General features: G+C 41.8%; 1 protein-coding gene across 1 annotated transcript in view; it reads right to left on the bottom strand.

The window, feature by feature from the left end:
• Window positions 1–2640: 2640 nt before the first annotated feature.
• CENPF (centromere protein F) overlaps window positions 2641–10198 on the bottom strand; it is a 53083-nt gene continuing 45525 nt past the window's right edge. Inside the window, exons 18-19 of the mRNA XM_040985674.1 lie at window positions 9003–9181; window positions 2641–3532 (exon numbers count right to left, since the gene is read on the bottom strand). Of these exons, the coding sequence (XP_040841608.1) occupies window positions 3329–3532; window positions 9003–9181 (383 nt within the window). The 3' untranslated portion in view covers window positions 2641–3328. The remainder of the gene's footprint in view (window positions 3533–9002; window positions 9182–10198) is intronic.

The raw sequence follows: 10198 nt of genomic DNA, 5'->3' as shown, positions 1-10198 counted from the left end.
CCCAGCCCTCCACTAGGATTCTAAAAAGCAGTGCTAGGCAGAGGAGGGGATTCGTATAAAGGTCATCTGTCTACAATTTTCCTGAATTTTGCTTCTCACTCACATTGCAAATCAGAAAATTCCCAGTGCTGTGCTGAGAGAAATACAGAAAACTTGGAGGCTAAACTGAGAAAGCATATGGGTAAGTAACAAAAGCAGAGTGCTCCCAGGTTGGGCAGTGAGAAGGCCCGAACAGATGAAGTTTTAGGGTTTGTAGTGTCAGTGCTGTCTGCCATCCCTGCCGTCAGCAATGACACACGTGCGTATCAGTGCTGGATCGTCTCAGCTGACTTGTCTTGCTTATGTTCATTTCTCCTTGCTCTCACCATCTTTGAATAACTGAATTGTCATATTTTGCCAATGCTTTGTTACCAGGTTCAACCTCAACTGTTGGATTCTGTTCTATACTGAGACATCTGTTCCAGTTACCAACATGCCTTTTCTTATAGATCTCCAACTTTTCAGAAAGATGCAAATATGACGTCTAGATGAGTCCATCTAGGAGACTTTTAGGTGTATTCCATTTTACAATTAAGGAAACTGTCATTGTTGGTACCATCCCTAGTAACTTCACCAGATATTGTGTGTCAGGTCTGGACAGTCATTCCACTGAGATCCATGTAATTCAGAGAGTTTGAGCCACTCTTCTTTTTTTCTGACAATGTGATCAGACAATTTCACATGTGCCATGCTGTGCCTTGTGTCTGTTTCTCTTGTCTCCAGAAGGATTCACGGAGCAGAAGCTGTAGACCTTTCTGGATGCTGCCAGCATCTTCTCACTTAGACTTCTTGTCTTAAACCACTTGACATTTATGCCCTAGGACATGCTGTATTTGCAAGGAGGCTTCTCTTTCAAAAAAAGTGGTCACCCCTGCCATGCCATACAAAGCTCCGTGTTCCTAAAAAGTGAAGTCCTGGAGGCCCGCCCCACCTGGCAGCTGGAGGAGAGCCCTGAGCACCTGGCAACTTTGTAGCTCCAATTGAGAATGTTAACCTTAAGTGAGCAGGTCTTGATGGGTGAGAGGAATAATGAACTGACCATCTTAACACCAGAAAGAGGTGATCAAAGCATCTTTTTAAATGTTGCTTATTGATGCTTCAGACTCTTAATGCCTTTGTATAGAAATATTAATTGTACAATTTTATCATCGCTTATGAAAAAAAGAACAAATGAAGCCAGGTTGGAAATCTTTGCAAACCATTTAGAAATACCTTTTCTGGAATGAAAAAATAACATCCATATGAAGTGCAGTAGGCTTGGGAAGGTAAATTGTGGTTCATACTTCTGTGGACAGGATTCAAAGACTTAGGATTGAATTTGCCTGACTGGCCATTTTTATTTCAGTATTAGCACAGTATCTTGCCATCATTAAAGTCGATGTATTATTTCAGTTCAACTGGATGAAATGTTAAATAAACTCGAAATGAAATTTTTTTAAAAATGGAACATGCAACGGAAGTCTCCATTATGCATACCTAAAATATGACAAGGACATTCTCAAAGACCCAAAAATGTACCCAGCAAGCACTGCTGATGGAATCTTCCAGTCACCTGAGACAGCCAATCATCAAGCTGCTGGCTTGAGCCCAACAATGTCGACTGAGGGCCATGCCCTTGAGCACATGCTTGCCTTGGGGTTATTTATGACCAGGATGTCACCGAACCAGGCCATAACCCCAAGCAACTAAAAAAACAAAAGGAAAAGGCAAGATATCACTTTCAGCAAAGGACTACCAAGCAGCTTAATGTTATTGAACGATTATGCAACAATAGAGGCCACCCTGCAAAGGACAATTTAAAAATATAAATTATCAGATTTATCAAGGTTTGTGTATTAATCTGAACTAAAAGCCAAACAATTCAGAAAGCTTTATCTTGATTCAAGGATGCAAGGGTTTGTTCAAATGCCTTTGTAAATGCCTGGGTATTTCCAAAAGTTATCATCAATAAATGAGATGTAAAGTACCCCAAATATTGGGCCCAGCGAGATGGCCCAATTGGCTAATCATCCGCTTGTACGCACCAGGATCCCATATGGGCACCAGTTCACTTCCCAACTACTCCACTTCCCATTCAATTCCCTGCTTGTGGTTTGGGAGGGCAGCAGAGGATGGCCCAAAGCATTGGGACCCTACACCAGCACAGGAAACCCAGAGGAAGTTCCTGGCTTCTGGCATCAGATCAGCTCAGTTATGGTCATTGTGGACATTTGGGAAATGATGCAGTGAATGAAGGATGTTTCTGTCTCTTCTTCTTCCTGTATATATGCCTTTCCAAGAAAAATAAATCTTAAAAAAAAAGGAGCACAAACACTTGCATCCTTAAGATTTAACAGGTCCACTCTACAACAGTAGGTCCCAGGCTGGACATTAGATTCCACCTAATATTTATGACCCACATTCATAATCATGTCTTTTATATAACTGAAGATGTTCATTAAATATTAAAATGTTAAATATTTAAATGTTATTTGTTCAATTATCTAGATCAGTTGATTAAATGTTTCTAGTATTATATGAGGCTGTAGTAATTATCCAAAAATAGTGCCAATATTCACAACTTTTATATTTAAGAATGATTTCCACAGAAAGCAAGGATGATTATTTTATTAGGGAAGAAAGGACTATGTTTTAATAGAACATTACAAGATAAGAAAACACATAACAAAGAATGGTACTGGTCTTCAAAAGCAAACACAATGACAGAAAGCATGATGTAGCACACGTCTACACATCCTCCAGCATGCCAGCTGGAAGCAAACAGCCCCTCCACCACCTACACACACGTATGTACAGGTCATACAAGCACAGAGTTCTCAAACACACGGGACATGGAAAGATAAACACCCTGATATGCACATTCTGTATTCACATTTTCCTTAAAAACATACAAAATTGTTTTCTTTCATTGTTCTCAGCTCAATGACATTCTCAATCTAGCTCATACCTACCTGTACACATATGGGAAAAAAATATTTTTAAAAGTTTACATTTTCTTGTGAGCTGTCAGTTTCTTATTTTTGGAAGTGTCTTGCATATTTTCGTATAAAGTACACAAAGTTATAGAACATTTGCTACTGAACTGTGAGGCTTTACACAGGACTATTTACAGTAAGGTAGAGGAATATTGATGAAGAGATCAACCAGTGCTTTCAAATCTTCGCAATATTTACACACGGGAGATGAAACAATATATTTAGATTTCTAAGGTGTTGACAAAATGCTCTCAACAGACAGACCCTGCCAGTTCAACTGGCACCACGTCCCAGGGTCATGACTCATGAGCCTCTTACTGGACCTGACAGTTGTCACTGCTCTTGGTTTCGGCTCCAGCTTCTGGGCTCCAGCTAGGCTGGCCTTGCCTGGCCCGGGGGCCTTCCGTGGAGCTGTCTGGAGAACTTCTCCTGGGAAGACTGTGGACAGACGCAGGTTTCTTGGTGGGTTCTGGGAAGGCAGTAATTGAACCTGCTGGGCTCTGTTGAGCAGTCTTGACCTGTGGCACAAAGTTTTAAAGATTTAAATTACATGCAGATTTCCCAACATGAAAAATAAAGCACTATGTCACCGAGTTTGAAATTAGATGTAATTTAGTACTTATTCTTCTCATAGGCCCCACCTAACAGCTGGACAGATGCTGCCTACAGCCCCTAACAAGTCATCAAAATGGAGACATTACTTCTGAGATTCACACATTTGCTCCCAAGGCAAAGCTGACATTTTCAGTCCACTGATAAGCTCTTCCAGGACAACGCTTCCTTCTTGCTACCCATACACCCCTAATGACCACAAGGCTTACATTTGTAAACATCCAATAAATTCCAGAGTGAATTTGTCCTCACTGAACCAGTGCTGTCTCTTCAAACAAGAATAACCCAAATGAGTGACACTACCATCACAAGATGGAAGCTTCTTCTGTAACATTTAGAAGTCCTAGGACCTACATTCCAAATAAAAACATTTTACTCATTCTCCCTTTATTGTAGCTTGCTTCCATGTTGAATATAAGTTATAACAGAATGGCAAGTGCTATCTAACAATGTCCAGAGGCCTTAAACATCCTGATATTCTACTTTTAATAGTTTTTTTCTAAAGTAATACTTTATGAAGCTAATGAGAGTTTGGATACCCAGGCAAGTAAAAATTTTTTTTAAGATTTATACTGTAGTGGAAAGAATATTAAATCAGAAAAAATAAAGAGCAAGAAAAACAGAAGAGAACTTCACTATCAAAACTACACACCAGAGTGGAAGATTCAGGGAGATCTTAAAAGGAGGAAAACTCTCGACAAGCAGTGACCCACACTCAGGACAGATGGTGAGAAGGAACTGAGAATGGAATAAAGAATGCAGAATGGAAATTATTTTTCCATTTATATTCTTTCCATAGGAAGTATGTGGTTTTAACAGGCAGTTAAATACTTCTCACTACAGAAAACATGGTAAATCTGGCTAACAGATCAAATTTCCGGAAAGCTTGCTTTTACTTCAGATAAAATGAAGGACAGTGGAGAGCAGCCCTGAAAAATCAGGACTTCACGGAATATTACCATCCTTGAAACGTTGAAGGGGAAAATAAATAGAATTTACTGGAAACATCTTTTTCTAAAAACGGTTCAACACTGAAAGCAAAGACAAGTGCTTCCCTGAGACACACCAGACAATGAAGAGTCGAATCCCTAGGCCACTATGAGACAGAGAAATCAGAGAACAGAGGCGAGCTGGTAGCACATTTTCTTGGTTGCCATTCAGACTCACTCTTGAATTGTGAAAAGTATATTCAGTAAGCAGCTTAAACCTTCAATTTGATCTTCCTGTTAGGAAATCTCAAAATGATCCAGGACTAGATGTGGTAAAACTCACCAAACTGTCTACATGTTATACTTTTCTTGAGGCAGAGATAGAGAGAGAGCTCCCTCTGCTGGTTCATTCTCTAAACATCTAAAACAGCCAGGGCTACAGCAGGGCTGAGGGTAGGAACTAGAAATGCAAATCAGGATTCCCACATGGGAACAGGAACCCCATCACTTGAAGCATTACCACTACCCCTCAAGGTATACATTAGCAGAAAGTCTGAATCAGGAGCCAATGCCCAATATTGAACCCAGGTACTCGGATATGGGTTGTGGACATGCCAATCAATGTCCTATTCATTAGGTTTACACTAATCAAGTATTTTTTTTAAGATCATTAATTTCTTTTATCTGAAGGCACAGAGAGATATCTTCTATCCTCCAATGCATTCCTGAAACAGAGCTACAAAGAGTGCTGGGCCAAGCCAAAGCCAGGAGCCTGATAGTCCATGTAGGTCTATACATGGATGGCATAGCCCAAAGCACTGGTGCCAACATCTGCTGCTTTTCCAGGTTCTTTAGCAGGCACTGGATTCAAAGTGGAGCATTTAGGGCCCAGTGCAATGGCTGAATAACTAGAATCTTGCTTTGCAGGCGCCCATGTGGGCTCCAGTTTTTGTCATGGCTGCTCCAACTTCCCATTCAGCTCCCTGTTTGTGGACAGGAAAAACAGCAGAGGACAGCCATGGGACCCTGCACCTACATGAGAAATCTGGGAGCTCCTGGATCCTGGTTTTGGACTGGCTCAGCTCCAGTTGTAGAGTTCACATGGGGAATGAACCAGTGGATGGAGGACCTTTCTGTCTATCTTTGCCTTGATAAACCTGCCTTTCCAAAATAAAAATAATTCTTTGGAAAAAAAAAAAAGGAAAGAAAGAAAATGGAGCATGCAGGGCTCCACCAGTGCTCACATGGGAAACCAACACAAACAGCAGCTATATCCCTACAATTCCGGATCGAGGAGTTTACTATTAAGACAGTGCATTTGTAACTGTCTCAGATATGATGTCCTCAGCCACAGCGGGAAGCAGTGCAAGATGGCTCTGTGGTAATAAACCTCACTCGTGAAAAAAAATCAAGTCACCCACTTCCCGCTGGATGCTAGTCTGACGGCACCGGCCCAACAGCCATGATGAGCGTCACAATTCAGCAACACTGACCTCCAAGTCCACACTCAGACCAATCCCATCACCGGCCCCCTCGTTCCCAGAAATGAGCTTTTGGGCTTCTTCTCCCCAGTGATTTAGTAAACAGACAAGTTTTGCTGGGCACGCCATCCCAGGCTGTCAATACTTTGCTTCTAGTTGTTCCATTCTCTTCTGTCCTGTAGAGTTTCCTGCGAAAGGTGAATTTAATTGGCATTCTTTCATCTGTCAATTGATTCTTTTTCACATTTAAGGATGTTTTCCTTATGTTGGATTGAAGAGAGCTTGAATATCATGTATCATGGTGAAGATTGCTTTTGGTCAAGCCTGTTGGGAGTTCTGTGCCCCTCCTGGATCTTGTTTCCCCATTCTTTCTCTACATTAGGGAAATCTTCCGTTATTATTCCATTAAATACATTTGTAAACCCTTCTGTAAATCCTTCTGCACCTTCTGTGCCTGCCATAACTCTTAAATTAGGTCTTTCAATAGTTTTTCTAAATTTCAGAATACTTTTTTTTAGCTTGACCCAGCTCTGCTTCTAGTTTTTTGTTTCCCCCTGGTGACAGGAAATATTTTTCAATTCTGAGATTCTTTCTGCTTCCTTCATTCTATTTTTGAGACTTTCCACTGTATTTTTTATTTGCTCCATTGTATTCTTCATTTCTGATACATCAGCTTTCATTTGATTCATTTCCAGTGTGACATATTCCTTAAATTCCTTGAACGCCTGATTTACCTGGTTCTCATTGTTCATAAGTTTTATGACAAGTTTTCTGAATTCCATATCCCCCATTTTCTTGATGTCTTCCTCAGTGAACTCTGAGATTGGCAAAGGTTTTGCTCCTTTGCAGGGGAGTCTCCAGCAATATTCATTGTGTCTTTTTCTCTTCTTTTGCTCTTGGTTGTTGCACTTCTGGTTATCAGATTCCTCTCCTTGGGGCAAGTTTCTAAGCTGTGTCTCCCACAGGTCTACAATTCGATTTTATTTATTGCAGTTGTCACATGGCTGTTTGCTTACAGTAACTGTGTCACTCCCTCCAGCCAGTTCCAGGTCTGGGTTCCTAGCTGAGACAGTTACAAATGCACTGTCTCAATAGTAAACTCCTCGATCCATGGTCTCTGTAGCCCCAGCTCCTGGCTCACCAGTCTCTACTTCCTGTGATACCATGCTGAAGCTGCACCGTTGTCTGTACAACCTTTCTCCCACTTCTGGTTGGAACAGGTCCCAGGCTTAAGGAGACACCAGGTGTTCTATATAGCTAAGTTGGTTGTGGTGCTGATCTTGCTGGAACCTGCTGGCCATTAGGTCTGACGGCCACAAGGACCTATTTTGACCCATAGGATGCTAAAGTCAGTATTATTTTCCCTTGTTGCTGGTGGAGTTCCGGCTGCCACTGCAGTTCACATTACCGTTCGTTGAATTCTGCTGGATTATCAGTCACTGCAACGCTACACCGTTGTGTCTGCCGCTTTCCTGTCTTTCCTGTGTCTGTCAGTCTCCAGGTGCCCCTCTGCTGTCATTCTGTCCTCTCCCATTTCCTGGAATGTGCTCTCTCTGCTTTACACTGACTAGTATTTCTCCATCTGTTTAAACGTGTCCTTACTCTATTCTGCCATCTTGATTCTTCCCAGTGCCTCTCTTAGAAGTAAGCTAGTCAGTTTAGGAGACAGCTCCTAATCCTGAAGGGCAAAGCATTCGCTTTAGCAAGTCAGATCCTGTTCTGTATTTTTGAAGCTAAATGGTGAAATAAGCTGAACAGACGAGGCGAGTATTTTATGAGACATCTCAGAAAACATTGAACTGAATTACAAAATGTAAGCATAGGGTTTGAAGACTTTGAGCCTACTCTTGAAGTCTCCTGTGATCTCTCAAGAGGGCTCTCCGCCATTCATTTGCACGTACACAAAACTGCTTAGAGATTCCTAGCTGCATGGAGCTAATGCACTGAGCACAGATCTGCAGGAAACCATGGTTACCCGTCTGCCAGCAGGTCCAGCAGCAGTGTGGAGAGCAGGCCCCCTAGTGCGCAAAGCTCTTTTTCCTACACAATAATGCTGATCCAAACTGCTCTATCGTCAGTCCCTCATAAAAGCAAGGGGAAAAAGACACAAGTAGTGATTTCATAAAGATGGCTTCCTTAAATCCCTTAAAACAACTTCTATTGTTGCAGTCACTTCAGGACAGCATCCACAGTTCCATCCATTCAACATGGATTTGCTGAATGCATCAGTATCTTAGACATAGTTAACAGATGAGGCAAGTCAGAAAAAAAAGGAGGCTGCCTTAAGATAATGGGAGGACAGAGCTCCAGCAACATTCATGGCTTTTACAGACCCAGACAAATCTATCTTTTGATCTCTGTAAGTGTAAGACAAACAGGCATGGATATTACTTTTGGATGTGAAGAAAGAGGTGGTTCTTAGGACTCCACCAGGATATGGCACAGTCCATACCAGGATCTTAGACTTAACTCTTCCTGTACAGCAGTGCAGTAGGTTATCTTATGGGTAACGGCCTTAGTAAGGCTTGCTAGCTTCACTTTCAGGATGCAAGTGGTTGGAAGCGGGATAATAAGGTGCAAAGAATGGTAGGGGAGGGCAGATATAAGAGGAAAAAAATTCACATAAAATGATGCAGTATTTCTAATACAAGTAATGAATAGGTCCATTTCAATGACAGATCTTCCTTGACTAAGTTAATAAAACATTTGTTATATTACAAAATTATGAATAAACTTATATATCAGGTATAATTCTTTAATGTTTTAGGTCTCATATACCAACAAAACAAATATACAAATACATTGTTGTTTTGTTGCAACTCGTCACCAACGTTTCTGCATTTTGGTATCCAAATCCTAATGAATAATTTGCACCTTAAGAATTGCTGAGAGATAGCATCCAACTCTCCCAGATCATGCTGCAACTTCCTGGATCTCACAGTGGATAAACACATACTAAAATATACCTTTTGTGATCTGCTGCCACCAGCTGTCGATTTAGAGGACTCTGTAAGATTTTCTTTGCCTTCACTTCCAGGGAACAGTGCGGGCTTTTGCACAGCAAGGCGGGGGCTTGTCCTGGTAGCCATGGTTGTTCTCCGCAGGATATATGGGCTGGTCTTTCCTGTTGGGATGTCTGCAAACCCTGAGGACAGAAAAGCTGACTGTCAATTCTGCCAGGTCCAATGGAAATGACCTTCACTATGTAAATTTAAAACAAACACAAGGTAATTCCAAAACAACCCTATAGAAGTTATTTAAAAAAAAACACAAATACACATAATAGGCAAAATGGGAAGAGAAACATCTTTCCTACTGATGCTTCTTCAGCGTGAATATGTTTTACCTTGTATTTTTTGACAATGCAAAGCACATCAGCAGGCTTTATTGTAAAGCTTGAATTGGAAAAGAATAAAATGGCAAAGAAGGGGTCAGTGCTGCAGCAAAGTAGGGAAAGCTACAACCTGTGACGTGAAGCCGCTCCACTTCTGACACAACTACCTCCTAATGGCCTGGGAAAGGCAGTGGGTGGCCCAAGTGATACAAGAGACCCTGAGGAAGCACCTGTCTCTGTCCTGGCCCAATCCCAGATGCTGTAGCCATCTGAAGATTGAACAAGTGGATGAAAGATCTCTGTCTCTCCCTCTCTCTCTGCAGCTCTGGCTTCCAAATAGTTTCTTAAAGTTAAATAAAAATATGGATAGTACGACGCAATTTTTAAACAATGTGAAAGAAAAAATAAAACCAGGCCAGATTTTTTTTTCAAGATCAATTTTTTATTGGAAAGGCAGACATACAGAGAGAAGGAGAGATAGAAAGCTCTGCCTCATTGGTTCATTCCCCAAGTGGCTACAATGGCCAGAGCTGAGTTAATCTGAAGCCAAGAGCCAGGAGCTTCCTCCAGCTCTCCCACACAGGTGCAGGGTCCCCAGGCTTTGGGGCATCTGCTACTGCTTTCCCAGGCCCAAAGCAGGCAGCTGAATGGGAAGTTGAGCAGCTGGGATATTTCCCATTGGGATCTGATGCATGCAAGGTAAGGATTTAGCTCCTAGGCTGTCCCGCAGGGCCAGCAGGCCAGATATGTAAAGGAAGAAAACAAAGTGGTGACAGCTACTTCAGGCAACCACTGTCACGTAAGCCCAGGCTGGAGACTGGCCTTCCG

The sequence above is a fragment of the Ochotona curzoniae genome, unplaced genomic scaffold (assembly GCF_017591425.1).
Source record: "Ochotona curzoniae isolate NIBS_2020 unplaced genomic scaffold, NIBS_Ocur_1.0 contig_430, whole genome shotgun sequence".
NCBI lineage: Eukaryota > Metazoa > Chordata > Mammalia > Lagomorpha > Ochotonidae > Ochotona > Ochotona curzoniae.
Note: the sequence above shows the minus strand (reverse complement) of the source record. Positions and strands in the feature narration are given on the sequence as shown.